Source organism: Lepidochelys kempii, chromosome 4, assembly GCF_965140265.1.
Source record: "Lepidochelys kempii isolate rLepKem1 chromosome 4, rLepKem1.hap2, whole genome shotgun sequence".
Classification (NCBI taxonomy): domain Eukaryota; kingdom Metazoa; phylum Chordata; order Testudines; family Cheloniidae; genus Lepidochelys; species Lepidochelys kempii.
Genome location: NC_133259.1, coordinates 128,845,160 through 128,862,665, shown reverse-complemented (window position 1 = coordinate 128,862,665; position 17,506 = coordinate 128,845,160). Strand labels below are relative to the sequence as shown.

Sequence of the window (17,506 nt, the reverse complement as noted above, 5' to 3'; positions counted from 1 at the left end):
AAAGAATAAAGTGACTACAAGAGGCAACCTCTTATTCAGAGGTCACAAAGCTTCAATTAACACATACCATGGAGGATTGGTTCTAAACAAAATAAGGATGAAAGTCAGTGGTGTCAAACAGTAACAGAATTATATACAGGATATGGTTTTGCAAAATAGTAACACACAATGCTTGAAGCAAATTGCTTCATCAATGAAAAACATTTCCCTTTATCCAGAAGATAATTCAGCATAAAAAATTCAAAGCAGAAAACAGAAAAGCTCTTTCTACAAAGAATACATATTTTCCTTACAGAACTTTTTGAAGAAATACCTTATATTAGATGTGGTGACAAGGCTAAATAATGCAAACAGTGATATGATAACTCAGCTTTTAAAAAGTCTGCATTTGCTAGAAGGACATATATATGCACAACAAATGAAACCAAAAATATGGAACACCTGTTAAATCTCTTGGCTACTCAATTTTTTCCATTTAAAGAAGGTTATGCTAAGCATTTCATCTATACCAAAGATACGCACCTGTTTGCCAGTAAAACCCTGGCAAATAACTTTTGTATTTGTATTGATATTAAGATTTTTCCGTGTGGCTGAATAGGAACAGTGACGTACTCCATTCTGCTGCACTAAAAAAAATAAAAAAATAATAAAAAGGTTAATCTCTTGTGTTTCTAGAATCTTACTTTACCCTTCTATATGGCCTTACAAATGTTACTAAACTAAGCCTTTCAACACCCCATGAATCAAACATGACTCCATTCTACAGTTACATAAGGGAAGGACAGAGTCTGAGACTCAGATTTTCAGAAATCTTTAATTTTTGGTGCCCTACTTTAGATACCTCAGGCTGGATTTCCAGGGGTGCTGAGCACCTGTAGCTCCCATTGACTTTGTCTGGAGTGTGGGTAGGGTTGCCAATTCTCCCAGACTGGCTGGGAGTCTTCCAGAATCAATCTCCCAGTGGCTACTGAAATCAATCCGGGAGATTTTAATAGGCTGCTAAAAGTCCAGGCAGCAGCTCCTAGAAGCAACTAGCACATCCCTCTGGCTCCTGGGCGCAGGGGGTCTCTGCGTGCTGCCCCCGCCCCGAGTCCCAACTCTGCAATTTCCATTGGCCAGGAACCACAGCCGATGGGAGCAGTGGGGGCGGAGCCTGCAGGAAGGGGTAACAAACAGAGCCACCTGGTCACTCCTGAACCTTAGAACCAGACATGTCAGTCGCTTCCGGGAGCCACCTGAGATAAGCACTGTCCATCCGAAGCCCACACCCCTCATCCCCTCCTATACCCCAACCCTCTCCCCTACCCCTGAGACCCCTCCTGCACTTAATCTCCCTCCCAGAGCCTGCACCCCACACTCTCTCCTGCACCTCAATTCCCTGTCTCAGGCTCAGCCTGGAGCCCTCTCCCACACTCTGAACCCGTTGCCCCACACTCCAGACCAGAGCCTGCACCCCCTCCCACACTCCAACCCCTTACTCCAGGCCCCCACCCTCACCCACTTGCACTGGACTGGGTCAAGCGGGGTTTTGGGGAAGGGGCAGGGCAGGGATAAGGCCTCAGGGAAGGGCCAGGGCAGGGCATTTGGGTTTGTGCAGTTAGACAGTTGGCAACCCTAACTGTGGGTGCTCAGCATGTGAAGAGTCAGGGCCTGTTTCCAAAAAAAAAAAAAAAAAAATACACCCCACAACAGAGGCCACTTTTAAAAACATGGCCTAAGACTTAACCACGGCCACAGAGTGAGGCATTTCAGAACTGGGAATAGAGCCAGCTCCTCAGTCCCAATAGCCAAGGTACCACACAGCCCCGAGTATATACATAGATTACACCTTAGCCAATATGAAACATCTAGAAGGATCACTCAAGGCTAAAGATTCAGTGAGAAGCTTTTTCCAATAATTTCCTAGCTGCTGGGGCTTAGAAACCACAAACCTAAAATCATGCTTGGACTTGTGGGGAAAAGGAAGGCCCTCCATCACCACTTTCCATCTAATTCAGCAAGAGAATGCTTGCATGTGCCTCTTCTCACTGCTTTCAACACCCTAAAGATATACAGCTAAAGAAAACCAATTAGTACAGAAATTGCATACTAAAAAGAAAGGGGACTTGCTAGCTAGGTTGGAGGCTGTGAAAAGCAATATTAACATACAAACAAATATCACTTTTCACAGCAGACTTGATAGCTGGCTGGGAGGCTGTGAAAAGTGAATTTTGCATGTTTGTTAATATCACATTTCACAGCCTCCAACCTAGCTAGCAAGTCTGCTGTGCAGTCTGCACTAGTAAGTTTGCTGTAAAAGCTGTATGTTTTGTTAATATAAATATCACTTTTCACAGCAGGCTTACTCAGCCTGGGCAAGCCCCAGCACAGCAAGCAGTGTGGGGGGGGAGGGGACACCCTGGGGTCCCAGGGCCTCAGGCCCAAAGTCCTACGACCCCCAATAAGATGGGTCAGGAACTCACTGGCCATCTGGAGTCCAAGGTTCCCCCATTGTGCCTACATGTCTCCAGAGGCAGTGCAGGGCACCAACCCCTGCTGGCAGCATTAGCAAACACCTAGGCAGCCATACACAGTAGCAACAGGGAGGGGAGGAGCTGCTACTTTGCCCTCCACCACTCAGGAGGCTGTCCTGGCTGCAAGAAAAGTGACTGGTAACTGCATGCGGCACGTGGCCACATTTGGGAAACACTGGTCTAATGTCTAATAAAGCTTATGCTCAAATAAACTGGTTAGTCTCCAAGGTGCCACAAGTACTCCTTTTTTTTTTTTTTTTTTTTTTTTTGCAAATACAGACTAACACGGCTCTTACTCTGAAAACTGGTCTAATGTGTGCACTGTATCTGAAGAGTAAATGGTCTGCTTATCCTAACCATGTCCAAAAAGTGACTGTAAAAATGGCATAATAAGGCCCATGTTTATTGTTTAAGATCTTCTCTATACTGGGAAATACCAAGAATCCTAATCCTAACTTATTACTTATTGTTTGAATTACAGTAGTGCTAGAGGCCCCTGTAACACTTTCCCAGAGTATCCAGAGCTGTGAGCACCTAATCACCACCACCTGCCCTTAGCATGAGGAAGTTTTGTATATGCCTGCCGTGGATCAGCTCCCTGAAACCACCAGCCTCTGGCAACATAAGCAGAGCTGCTGAGCTTTCCAGGCCTGACTCACTCTGTGTCGATTAACGATAGGCGCACACCAACCACCGTGTCCTCCGAGCGTCCCTCTGGAGTGCCCAGCCCCAGTTATGCCGGACGCTCACAGAACTTTTAGATGCTCTATTCACAAAGGAACAGTACACATCAGCTTGTAAGATTCAACTCAGGATCACCACTTCACACACAGCATATATTTTTACACAGTGAAAACAAGAATAAGTTTATCAAAGAAAAGAGATTCAAGTGATAGGGAGTGAGAATACTGGAAGCAGACGGTTGTATATAAAACAAAATTACCACGTTTTCTAGAGACTAAACTTAACTAACAAGGCATTCCCCTATTTCCTACAAAATAACTTACTCCAAGGGCTTTCCAGCTTTTCAACCAACCCTGGCTGAAATCCCTTTTCATGAAGCCAACCCACTGTCAATTTACTTCCTCAGTGAGGGACACCAAGGTCTCTCTGCACCCCCAAATATACCTGAACATACCTTTGATGTTCACCTGAAACTACCATTCTCCTCCGCCTTCCCAGTTGTTTACTTCTTTCTGTTAATTTCCTTCTCAAGGCTCTACAAGTTCTTCATTAGCATTTGACTTAGCATGTCATACAAGTCAACTAGCACACCATCTTCATGGTGGACCACTGTGTATAAGTGTTTCGAGCCACCTAACCTGGAGAAGGGGGTCTCCAGAAATGCTACCTTTGTGTGATCTGCTTTTAACTAAAGAGCTAGATAACATAATTTTTAGTATATAGACACTTAACTGGTACACTGATCATAATCATTCGCAAAAAGAAAAGGAGTACTTGTGGCACCTTAGAGACTAACCAATTTATTTGAGCATGAGCTTTCGTGAGCTACAGCTCACTTCATCAGATGTTTACCGTGGAAACTGCAGCAGACTTTATATACACACAGAAATCATGAAACAATACCTCCTCCCACCCCACTGTCCTGCTGGTAATAGCTTATCTAAAGTGATCAACAGGTGGGCCATTTCCAGCACAAATCCAGGTTTTCTCACCCTCCACCCCCCCACACAAATTCACTCTCCTGCTGGTGCTAGCCCATCCAAAGTGACAACTCTTTACATAATCAAGTCGGGCTATTTCCTGCATAGATCAAGGTTTTCTCACATCCCCCCCACCCCCATACACACACAAACTCACTCTCCTGCTGGTAATAGCTCATCTAAACTGACCATTCTCCAGGTTTAAATCCAAGTTAAACCAGAACATCTGGGGGGGGGGGGTAGGAAAAAACAAGAGGACACAGGCTACCTTGCATAATGACTTAGCCACTCCCAGTCTCTATTTAAGCCTAAATTAATAGTATCCAATTTGCAAATGAATTCCAATTCAGCAGTTTCTCACTGGAGTCTGGATTTGAAGTTTTTTTGTTTTAAGATAGCGACCTTCATGTCTGTGATTGCGTGACCAGAGAGATTGAAGTGTTCTCCGACTGGTTTATGAATGTTATAATTCTTGACATCTGATTTGTGTCCATTTATTCTTTTACGTAGAGACTGTCCAGTTTGACCAATGTACATGGCAGAGGGGCATTGCTGGCACATGATGGCATAGATCACATTGGTGGATGTGCAGGTGAACGAGCCTCTGATAGTGTGGCTGATGTTATTAGGCCCTGTGATGGTGTCCCCTGAATAGATATGTGGGCACAATTGGCAACGGGCTTTGTTGCAAGGATAAGTTCCTGGGTTAGTGGTTCTGTTGTGTGGTATGTGGTTGTTGGTGAGTATTTGCTTCAGGTTGCGGGGCTGTCTGTAGGCAAGGACTGGCCTGTCTCCCAAGACTTGTGAGAGTGTTGGGTCATCCTTTAGGATAGGTTGTAGATCCTTAATAATGCGTTGGAGGGGTTTTAGTTGGGGGCTGAAGGTGACGGCTAGTGGCGTTCTGTTATTTTCTTTGTTAGGCCTGTCCTGTAGTATGTATGTAGTATGTAGTATGTAGTATGTAGTTATGCAAGGTAGCCTGTGTCCTCTTGTTTTTTCCTACCCCCCCCCCCCCCAGATGTTCTGGTTTAACTTGGATTTAAACCTGGAGAATGGTCAGTTTAGATGAGCTATTACCAGCAGGAGAGTGAGTTTGTGTGTGTATGGGGGTGGGGGGGATGTGAGAAAACCTTGATCTATGCAGGAAATAGCCCGACTTGATTATGTAAAGAGTTGTCACTTTGGATGGGCTAGCACCAGCAGGAGAGTGAATTTGTGTGGGGGGGTGGAGGGTGAGAAAACCTGGATTTGTGCTGGAAATGGCCCACCTGTTGATCACTTTAGATAAGCTATTACCAGCAGGACAGTGGGGTGGGAGGAGGTATTGTTTCATGATTTCTGTGTGTATATAAAGTCTGCTGCAGTTTCCACGGTAAACATCTGATGAAGTGAGCTGTAGCTCACGAAAGCTCATGCTCAAATAAATTGGTTAGTCTCTAAGGTGCCACAAGTACTCCTTTTCTTTTTGCGAATACAGACTAACACGGCTGTTCCTCTGAAACCTGATCATAATCATTGTGACACAGGCTTTCATTAGAGACCTCACATGACAGTCCTTTGGTGAACCCAGGGGATCCCTGTATTCTCTGCCAGTTGGCATTCAGAGGTTCTTGGGTCACAGCCCCAATCAAGATCAAAGCCCCATTGTGATAAGCACATAGAATGTAACTATCCCTGCCGCAAAAAGTTTGCAATCTAAATAATCAGGACAGAGTTAGGATAAGAGGGAAACAGAAATGGACAAGTGAAGTGACATCCCTAATTCACAGTTGTGAAGAGTCAGGGCCAGGAACAGAACATGTGTCTTGATTTCCAAGTAAGGCCTGTATCCACACTGCCTCTCCACAGTTCTAACGCCAATTCAGCTGACCAATTTATTGGGAGTTAAAGTATTCCAACGTAAGTTTACTCACAAAAAGCTCTGTGTACTTATGACAGAATAGGTATTTTTCACTCTACTAGAAGAGGTCTGAAGCCTGGTAGCTAAACATCAGGCAATTTGTTTCTGCTGTAAAATGTATGCCTTTTGCACTCGTACAGCTTAGCCTAGTTTTAATACAGTGCAGCAACCAAAGTGGCTATGTCCAGTGAAGACAGATTTTCAGTACAGACAGCTCGAGCCGACACTGCTACTCCACCACTTTAAAAAGCTGCAGCACAGTGAGTCTGGTCAGCTTTCCTTGCTGTTATTTAGAACCCTGTTCATTTCATAGGGGTCCACAAGAATCAGGAGAATTTTATTCTCTGCTGCTTGGAAAAGCTTTGAGCATCTGCAGATTCAGGATCAGGGTGTATTCATTGAGAGGAATCAAATACAGAAGCGTGGCAGGGGCACAGCAAAGACATTCCCTTGCAGCAGCTGAATTAACGGTAGCATAGCAAATCCACACTGTTACTCCAATAGCCAGGAGGCAGGCAAAAACGTAGAGGAGGGTAACTCTTCCTCCTACATCCCCTTGAAATAGTCAGGAGGTTTTGGGCGAAGGCACAAATAGGAAGAGAAAAGATTGTTCCTTCTCCTCTCCAAGATCTACATAAGGTATTGGAGAGAGGCTTCCAATTTCAGACACCTACTGGTTGGAAAATGTAGCCCCTAAACAGGGTCCACAGAAAGAACACTGGTGAAACTCCAGAAGCTGCCTCCTCGTCCCTTTCCCCTTGTCCCTAGCCCCACCCCTCACCCCCATCAGCCAGGAACAGAGGGATTGCTACTGGATAGCCACTCAAACCCAATCTTTTGTATATTCCTTTAGCTAGGTTTAGTCCTTGGCCTATTTCATGACCAATAATATCTCCAAGCTCTTTATTGGGTGAGGGAGATAGGACAGAGTGGATAACAATCAAACTTTTCTGGGAACCATCTCCCCCATCAGATTTTGTTATTTAAAATTATAATTTTCTCCTTTTAAAACTAAACCTTTTAAAAATGAAATCTGAATTTAATACATAATATGTTAAGGCCTGAATTTATTCTAATCTCTTAAAACATTCAATAAAAAACTCTGAATCCATGAGCCTCTATCAAAAACTAACTAAACAGCTGCTTCTCTGTATAAAGAATCAGGGAATAAACCTCTAACTTTATAAATACGGCACAACAGGTCATGTACTGTATTAAGGGCTTGTTTTCTTTAATAAAAAAATTGTATGCAGTTTTCTGTGTTTAAATTCCAATTACCGTACTAATACAACTTGACAGATCATGAGCAAAACATCAATTTAGTGAATAAGCAATATATCATTCACCATTTTCTAACATACTAAGAGTGTACAATTAGAATCTGAAAATATTGAGCAATACAATTGCTTAAATAAATGTATACAATTATAGTGTACCCTCCTGGGTAGCAAAAAGATGTACAAGATCTAGCATAGAGATGCTTTATGTAGGTGCAAATCAACATGATTTAATAGTTATATCAACCAAAGGCAATGCATCTTTCTTTAGAAAAGATCTGAAGTACAAATTGAAAAGTAGATTAAAATTGAGGCTTTCCACTTGGTGATTTAAATCAATCCACTAAGATGAGAGGAAACATGCAGAAGCCAACTTTGGAAAAGATACACCATAACCTCTTATGTGAAGAAAAAAATAAAATGGAGTGATGATATGAAGGGACAGAAAGTATAATAAAAGCAAGAGGGCTGTAGCAATATTTTTTAAATAGTTTATTGAATAGCAAGTTGGTGTTCCAAGTACATACAGTACCCCACTTTCCTCTTCACCTTTGCCTTGTTTTGTCAATCAGGATCAGCAGCTCTTGTTCCTCATCTCCAAGCATTCTTGTCAAGTGCATCTTCCAGGCTGACACCAACCTTCTTCATGTCACAGAACCATAGAAATGTAGAGCTGGAAAGGACTTTGAGAGGTCATCTAGTCCAGCCACCCTGGCTGAGGCAAGATCAGGTAAAAGCAGACCGTCCCCTGACAGATATTTATCCAACCTGTTCTGTCCAGTGCTTAACTATCCTTATAGTTTGAAGCTTTTTACCAATATCTAACCTCAACCTCCCTTGCTCCAGATTAAGCCCACCACTTCTTATCCTACCTTCATTGCACACAGAAAACAATTGATCACAGTCCTTCCGTATAACAGCTCTCAACAGTCATCACATGTAATCAGATATTCCTCATTTTCTCAAGATTTAACATGGCTAGCTTTTTTTAAGCTTTCCTTATAGGTCAGGTTTTCTAAACCTTTTATTATTTTTTTTTTGCTCACCTCTGGACTCTTTCCAATTTATCCACATATCTCTTATGCATCATGCCCAGAATTGGGCACAGTATTCCAGCTGAGGACTCACCAGTGCTGAGTAGAGCAGGATAATTACCTCCCACATCTTACATACAACACTCCTGTGAATACACCCCTGAATATTAGACTTTTTTGCAACTGCACCACATTGTTGACTCATACTCAATTTGTGATCCACTATAATCAAGATTTTTTCAGCTGTACTATTGCCTAGCCAGTTATTCCCCATTTTGCAGTTGTGCATTTGATTCTGCCTTCCTAAATGAAGCAGTTTGCACTTATCTTTATTGAATTTCATCTTGTTGATTTCAGACTAATTCTCTAATTTGCCAACCTAGTATTGAAGTCTAATTTTGTCCTCCAAAGGATTTGCAACCCCTTGCAGGTTTGATGTCATCTGCAAGTTTTATGAGCACACACACTATTATCCAAGTCATTCATGAAATTATTAACCAATACTGGACCCAGGACTGACCCCTGCAGGACCCCACTAGATATGCCCTCCCCGTTTGACAGAAACCACTGATACCTACTGAGTACAGACTTTCAACTAGTTGTGCACCCCCTTATAGTAATTTCATCTAGACCACGTTTCTCTAGTTTGCTTATGAGACTTATGTGGGGCTGTGCCAAAAGCCTTACTGATATCAAGATATATCACTTCTAGAGCTTGCTGCCCTTGAGTAAGCCAGTAACCCTGTCAAAAAAAGAAAATTAAGTTGGCTTGGCATTATTTGTTCAGATCTGTGCTGGATATGCTTTACAATCCTATTATCCTCTACGTACTTACAAGCGGATTTAATAATTTGTTCCAGTATCTTTCCAGGTATCCAAGTCAGGCTGACCGGTCTATAATTCCCCAGGTCCTCTTTGTTCTTCCTTTAAAGATAGGTACTATAGCTGTCCTCCTCCAATCCTCAAGGACCTTCCCTTGTCCTCCATGAGTTCTCAAAGATAACTGCTAACAGCATTGAGATTGCTTCAGCTAGTCCTTTAAGTACCCTAGGATGACTTCAATCAGGCCCTGCCAACTTGACTACATTTCACTTATCTAAATATTATTTAACTTTCTCTGACTCCTAATGTATTTTAAGGCAATAAGAAGAGATTATTTAGGTTCTTTGCTAAGTAAAACTCATTTTGTGTCTTAGCCATTCTGATTTTTGTCCCTACACGCTTATGCTATTCTTTTCTACTCCTCAGCAGTTCATCCATGTTCCCACTTTTTGTAGGATTCCTTTTTTATTTTCCAGTCATTAAAGAACTCCTGATGGAGCCATACTGGCCTCATATTATCCTTATCTGTCCTTTCCATCAGGATAGTTTGCAATTGTGCCCTTAACATCATCTCCTTGAGAAACTGCTAGCTCTCCAGAACTACTTTTTTCCTTAGATTTTCTTCCCATTGGATCTGACCTACTAGTTCTTGGAGTTTCCTAAAGTCTGCTTTTTTCAAGTCCAATTTCAGTATATGTGCTGCCGAAGATTGCAGAAACAAAAAAACCTTCGGTGAGCGTCTTTCTTCCTGATGCCTTGTCGAAGTTTTGTAAAGGGAGCAGAAAGGGATGTTTGGTTCAGCAAGAGTAGAAACTGATTTAGGCTCCAATCTGTAATTTAAAGCACACAGGCAGATAGCTGCACCTTCATGGAGTTCCAAAGAATTCAGGGAGCTTAGTCGCCCATATGCTATCAGTTGTAGGATAGAAGCCTGACAACTAAGGGACCAATTCTTCAATGGATTCCAAATGAGCAGATCCCTGTGCAGATCTCCATTGACCTCAATCTGTCCATTCAGTGCTCACTACAGGATCTGTGTCTAACTTATTACACAGCGATACAGCGAAACTTGCTACACACAGCACTGCCAACTGCAAAGTAAACAAACTAAAGGCAAAGAGAATGTTTTCGCGAATCTCTTTCAGTTGTAGTAATCTTAGGTGTTACTCGTAACTATTATAACCACACAAAGTTTTCAGGCAGAATTGAGATTTTCAAGTTTAAATAAACTTCACAATTTTTTAGTTATTAGTAGGGACCCACCATACCAAATTTGTGGCCAAGAAAAATACATCATGGACCGTGAAATCTGGTCTCCCTGTGATATCTAGTCTTTTGTGTGCTTTTACCCTATACTATACAGATTTCACAGGGGAGATCAGCATTTCTCAAATTGGGGGTCTTGACCCAAAAAGGAGTTGAGGGGTATGGAGGGAGAGGCGTGTTGCAAGGTTATTTTAAGGGGGTCCAGTATTGCCATCCTTACTTCTGCACTGCCTTCAGAGCCGGACAGCCAGAGAGCAGCAGCAGCTGGCCATGCGCCCAGCTCAGAAGGTAGTGCCCCACCCGCAGCAGTGCAGAAATAAGGGTGGCAATACCATACCATGCCATCCTTACTTCTGCGCTGCTGCTGGAAGCGCCTCTCCCTTCAAAGCTAGGATCCCGGCCAGCAGCAGTCACTGCTCTGTGGCTGCCTAGCTCTGACAGCAGCGCCATCGTCAGCAGCAGCGCAGAAGTAAGGGTAGCAGCAACCTCCACTGAATGCATCCGATGAAGTGAGTGTAGCTCATGAAAGCTTATGCTCAAATAAATGTGTTAGTCTCTAAGGTGCCACAAGTCCTCCTTTTCTTTCTGCGAACACAGTCTAACAAGGCTGCTACTCTGAAACCTACAAATAACCTTGAGACTCCCTCACAACTCCTTTTTGGGTCAAGACCCCTACAATTACAACACCATGATATTTCAGATTTAAATAGTTGAAATCATGATATTTATGATTTTTAAAATCTTATGACCGTGAAATTGACCAAAATGGACCATGAATTTGGACATTAAAAAAATACCATTTGTTCTTATCCTTTCTAGAAACCCCCCCCGTTTGTTCAATGCTGGCCTTATGACATACAGGACTTTCAGCTAACAGAGAAAAGGAAAATTAAAGGTATTTTAAGAAAGAACAACAGATGACCACCTCTGATTTTGCTGGCTGGCACAGCACCACCCAGCACCATCAACAGTTGGGCCTGCGTGTTCACGCTTTCCTCACCATTTACAGTACTATAAGACAATGATGTCCTACACAGGAGGTTTCCTCCAGTACACGTTTACTGAACTTCGTAACTTCTCACAGATTTCTCCCTCTCTTTTTAAAAAATACAGGCCGGCAGCAACAGGTGTTAAGCGCCAGAAGGAAAAGTTTGCCGAACCATCGCACATACAACCTTTTTTTTTTTTTTATTTTGAACAGCTACGAAGTTTTGCTAAAAGACCACCTCACCTGTACCCTCGGAAGGGCCCACGGAGGGTTGAACGCTGCCTGACAGAGCAGGGACACGGGCCTTTAAATACCTTTCCGGACCCGACAGAGTTCTGCGCGGCTCCAGAGCGTGGCCTTTCCCCAGCAGAAGCTGGGCCAAGAACAGAGATGCCCCCACCCAGCGCGCCGCTCCAAGAGGAGACTGAAAAGCAAGGCAGCGGCGAGAGCACTGGACTGGGACGCAGGAGCACGGGGCTCTTCCCCCGGCTCTGCCCCGCATCCACCCCGCGAAGGGAGAGAGTGACCCCAGCTTCCCCGGCAAAGCGCTTGGCGCTGCACGGCTGAGGCCCGCCCCGGCGCAAGGGCCGGGACCGGCTACGGGCCGGGACGTCGCGCTTGCGGCGGAGCGAGCCGCGCCCTCCTGTTACCCCGGGCGGCGGCTACACAGCGGCGATCCCCGGCCCCCGGGGGGGGGGGGGGGACCCAGGAGGAGCCCGGCAAAGAGCAGCAGCAGCGGGCAGCACCCGCCCGAGGCACCGAGCCGGGGGCAGCCCAGCCCCGCGGGGCCCGGAGACACCAAGCCCCGCCCGGGGAGGAGCAGGGACACTGGGGTGTCTCTTCCAGCCCCAGGCCAGACCGGTGTAAGCCCCCCCCCCACCCCGGCCCGGCCCAGGGGGGGGGGCCCTTGAGGCCTCCCCCCAGCCCCGGCTGCCAGCCCGACCTAGCGCCCGCGCGGGAGGCGGCCCGGCCCGGTACTCACAGAGCAGGAGGCGGCCCAGGAGGCGGGAAGCGCCGCTGCAGTGAGACATCGTCTCCTTCCCCAATGACACGGGGGCCCGGCGGGCGGCGGCGCTCGCGCCCGCGCGCGCAAGCAGGCGGCCAGCGAGAACGCCGGAGGCCAAACCGCCCCTACACCCGGCTCTGCCTGGGCAGCCCCGCCCTGCCACGGGGATATGGGGCCCGGCGCTGGCCCGGCCACCAATCCCACATCTGGCCCTGCGCGGCGGCTTCGCAGCTGGCGGGCAGGGGTCCTCGCGAGCTGAGGGCAGGACCCCGCCACGCAGGGGCTTGTGGGGCTTGTAGTTCAGGGGAGGAGGGAAGAGATGGCGGAGGGCTTAGTGGGAGTGGGAGGGGGAGGGGAAGATGTGAGGGCGAAGGGCCAAAGGAGAAGGGGGCAGAGGCGGGAATGTCATCCCAGACTCAGACCAAATCAGGGGAAAGGCTCCTTTCACCGTCCGTTCAGCCCCACCCCTCATGGCTCCATTTCGGACTCAGCCCGCCACGGTGTGGCACAGCCTGGCCCTGAGCCAGCGAAACTCTTCAACACTTGCCAAAGCGTGATCATCTGGGTAGACCCATTCAAGCCAAGTTCAAGTGCTTGGCTGGATCAGATTAGGGTTGCCAACCCTCCAGGAGTTGGCCCGGAGTCTCTCAGAATTGGCATCCATCTCCCGGTGACTACTGCCAGGGACCCAAGACATTTGAATAGGCTATTTTTTTAAAAAATGACATTGCATCATGTTGGGGGGGTGGGGAGTCTCCCGGGCTAGGTTCAATCAGAGGTGGCAACCCTAGATCAGATCCGGACACCAGAGTGCCCAGTATCTTGCTGGCTTGAGTGCTTAGTTTGGACTGATCTCTAATTAAGAGTTTCCCTATACGGTGCCAGACTTTGCCATCCATAATTTTATGAAAATAAAAAACAATAATAATTTACCTAAACAAAGGAAAGACAATGAAAACTGGCCCACAGATAGGGTGACCAGATGTCCCAATTTTCTAGGGACTGTCCCGATTTTTGGGTCTTTCTCTTATATAGGCTCCTATTATCCCCCACTCCTGTCCAGATTTTTCACATTTGCTGTCTGGTCATCCTACCCACAGAACTCCCAATTTCCTTGTTTGAATTTAACAAAAATAATTTAAAAAATACTGGCCAAATGATAAAACCCAGTGTTCCCTATTAAAAGGCATACTGTTTACTGACAACAGATCAGCAGAAAGCAAAGTGAAAAGAGGTCTTCACATAAAACTTTTAGCGAGCAAAGGTTATGTATTTATTTATTTGCATTGTAGTAGTGCATAATGGCCCCAGTCAGGAATCAGGGTCCAGTGTGCTAGGCACTATACAAATATACAACAACAAAAAACAGTCTGCCCCAAAAAACAAAGTAAATATAAAACAAGAGACAACAGCTGGATACAACAGATAGATTCAAGAGTGAGATTATTATGATCAGCATAATCAGCAACAGTCACAACACACAAGTTGCATAATCATTGTCAACATGGGAGATTAAATGATTTTGAAATGAATTGAAAAATAATTGCTAATCATAGTCCTTGTATACCGTGAAGTTTACTGATTTGGCTGACTTTCGGGGTGAGCAAACATGTTTGGATAAATTAAGTAATCACCTGAATCTTCAACCAAAATTCAAACTGAATTTTTTGGGGAGGATTCCTAAAGGTTGAGGGTTTTCTCCCAAGTTTCATGCATCTCTGCACTTTTTTTGGCCAGTACTGAAAGAGGAAATGCTTAAATAACCACAAGAAAGGCTGTTCTTGTGAGATTTGCAGCCCAGTTTTTACACACTGAAGCAGTTTAAGTAATGTCTGGATGAGCTTCTAAACTTCTAGGTTCTCAAAACCTCTAAACCTTTGAATGTTCAGTCATCCATCACTTGTTGACATACCTGCCAGATTCTCAGCTGGAGTAAATACAGTGTATGCCCATTTATCCAAATGGCCTGAGAGACATTCAAAACTTTTGGATAACTGGGCTTTCAGATATACAGAAGTGCTATTTTTAGCTGCAATGTCACTGATATAGAAATACAGGGAACAAAGAGAGTAGTCCTGATGTTTGCTTAATGCTTTGTACTTTATTGAAGTGTGAAAAATCAGCTGAAATGGTATTAGGTCTCAGTAATTTAAGGTAACGGGTCAAAATTGGTATACAAATACAAAGCTGCTGATTAAGGCTAACAGGCAGAAAGAAGCTAATAGGGAAGTTAATAGTGGGTGATTAACATCAGACTGGGGGGGGGGGAGGAGACACACTGGATTCATATAAATAGGATTTTCGGATAAAGGGAATTAGGATAACTGGAATTATACTTTAGTTCAACTGAAGTCAATGGATCTGTACCGATTAATACCAGATGAGGATCTGATTCAGAATCTTTCTAGGTAGTGAGGATGAGATTTTCAAAGCTACCTAAGTGATTTAGCAGCACAAATCCCATACGTTTTCAGTGGGACATGTATGCCTATATTACATAGGCAGTTTTGAAAATCCCATCCACAGACTATATAGATGAAGTTTACACCAGTGATGACGACATTCTTGTGTTGAAAAATTACAGTTGAACTACAACTTGGAGGAATTTGCTCCCACCCACAAGTGATTGTCCAAGTTTACCAGTTTGACAGAATAATTTATAAGTTGGCAAGAACAATGATCAGTCACAGGGGTCTGACAACTGCTCCCTTAGTACAAATGGAGAAAGTGTATGTGTAAGCATCCTTTTTAAGGTCAAAATAAACATACTGGTTTTACACCAGCACATCTCAAATTAATCCATTCACTTAATGCCAGTGTTACTAAGATCAGAATGAAGTCTTAAATGCTATATTAAGCCTTCAGATGCTCAATTTCTGATGAAGTTATATTTTGCCCTGGGATTACATGCCCCACCATTTCACATTAGCTTTAGAAGTACATTGCCTGCCATGAGCTTTATACCAGGGTCCATTTGATAACCTATTTTTCTTCAATATGTGGCTTTCACTGAGACTCATGGAATGATTATGCAGTTTTAGTTGAGTAGTCATTGTATTATTATCAGCATATGTAGTTGATCTTTCCTATTAGCCATTTCTATACAAACTGCAGAACCATGAGAAAGCCATTCAAAAGGAGAAAATGAAGACAGAAAATGAAGTGGAGAACAGGAAAGAATGAAATTAGGAGAATAAAGAAAACCAAAAGGGAGAATAAACAAACAGCTGTTCTCAAGATATTTCCCTCATTTTGATTCACGTATTGGAGCCAAATTCAAATCTACACCATTGTTAGGAGTTGGATAAGAATCCAGTCCCTGAATTCTAACTTTGGTAGTATCCAGATCTAGAGAATGAGTACACTTGTAGATTATATAATGGTGCCTTTTATCCTATTAAGATATTTGGTCTCCAAAAGAATGCCATCTGTGAATACGTTGCAGGGCTTCATAATTGAAAGGACATCCATGCATGAAGAAAGCAGTCTGGAAAAAATAAGACATGTTCCGTTTTGGAGTATTTCTGGAGCACAGTCAGGGTTTCGTTTCGACTCCCAACCCGAGAAGCTGAAATTGGCCTTTAGCCATTCAAATCCTGAACGTTGGTTCTGGATGCGAAAGTTCGTTTCAGGCTCCTCATATGCATGGAGGTTTTTAATCATCATTACATCAGAAAAGATTAAGGTACAGAAGCCTGGCCATCCCCAGCTAGAAAATATATAATTAGGCATATATGTGTGGAGGCTGAAAAAATTCCATGTTTTTAAGACAATAGACTAGCTCACACCAGAGAACACTGTGACTCACCCCACTTAAATTTACTGCTTTGGTAAACTTCTAGGAAATAACTTGTTCTGTCTGGGTAGGAATAATATAGAAATTACCAACACACTCATGAACTGGTATGGGATCAGGACACTTCTAGGTACACAACAAAGCAAATGCACCCTCACAAAATACAGCAGAAAGACTACATGATCTGTCATAGATTTCAAGGCCAGAAGGGACCCTTGTGACCATTTGACTGACCTCCTGTATAACACAGGCCATAGAACCTCCCCAAAATAATTCCTAGAGAAGAGCTTTTAGAAAAACATCCAATCCTGGTTTTAAAATTGCCAGTGATGGAGAATCCACCATGGCCCTTGGTAAATTGTTCCAGTCATCAATTACTCTCACTATTAAAAATGTACACCTTGTTTCCAGTCTTGGTCAGGCAGCCAGGTGCCAGGCAGCCAGGTGCTACTGTGACACAAGTAATAAAAATAACATTGGGTGGTACAAAATCCATGAGGAACAGTGTGATTGCTTCAAATGACAGCAGGACTGGGAGTCAACAGCTCTTGAGTTCCATTCCTGATTCTGCCACTAACTTCTCTGTCTCTCCTTGGGGCTAGTAATTTAGTTCAAAAGCTGCAGTTTAAAACGAGGCACCTAAATCCATATGTAGACTCCTAAATAATAGATCTATGTATAAAATATGGATAATAAAAAGGGTTGTGAAGCTAAAGTTATGTTTGTAAAGTGCTATGAGATCTTCCAATGGAAGATGTGATAGAGGAAGACAGTATTATTATGACTAAAATAAAGAAGACAGCATGACACACTGTTTTGTTTTGAAGTCTCAGTTTTCTTTTTATTTATTTCGTGAACATGCACTTGATGTCACCAGTGCTGAAACAGTCCTCAACACCTTTCTCTAGCCCAGGACAAAGTGATGAATGATATGTCGGTCTCCTTTGCACCCTTTCCTGATTTTGGCTTCTGATTTCCAGAATAGCTCCTTGAAGCAATGCAAAACCCATTCTTTATTTTCAGATTCTTCTTGCAGTAGCGGTTAAAGTGTTGTTTTGGCTATAAAAGGGAGCACGTAAAAATGGTACCTTTTTACTCTACTTCCTTTTTTGGCTCTGTAGAGTGAGTCTGGACAAACACTTCAAGTAATTTTCTGCTCAAGTTTAAGGTTGAATAGCTGGTGGTTTACAAAAAATATTTCTATCTGTAAACTGAGCAAATTGGTTCTGGGAGACAATAA

At 43.9% G+C, this 17,506-nt stretch overlaps 1 protein-coding gene across 2 annotated transcripts in view; it reads right to left on the bottom strand.

The window, feature by feature from the left end:
- Positions 1-12,668, bottom strand: part of SUCLG1 (succinate-CoA ligase GDP/ADP-forming subunit alpha) — a 31,271-nt gene extending 18,603 nt beyond the window's left edge. The window contains exons 1-2 of one of the 2 annotated variants that reach the window (XM_073342911.1): positions 12,447-12,668; positions 523-626 (exon numbers count right to left, since the gene is read on the bottom strand). In XM_073342911.1, coding sequence (XP_073199012.1) covers positions 523-626; positions 12,447-12,495 — 153 coding nt within the window. In that variant the 5' untranslated portion in view covers positions 12,496-12,668. Of the gene's footprint in view, positions 1-522; positions 627-11,707; positions 12,127-12,446 lie in introns of those variants that run through there. The other variant, XM_073342910.1, reaches the window with a different exon arrangement.
- Positions 12,669-17,506: the final 4,838 nt, after the last annotated feature.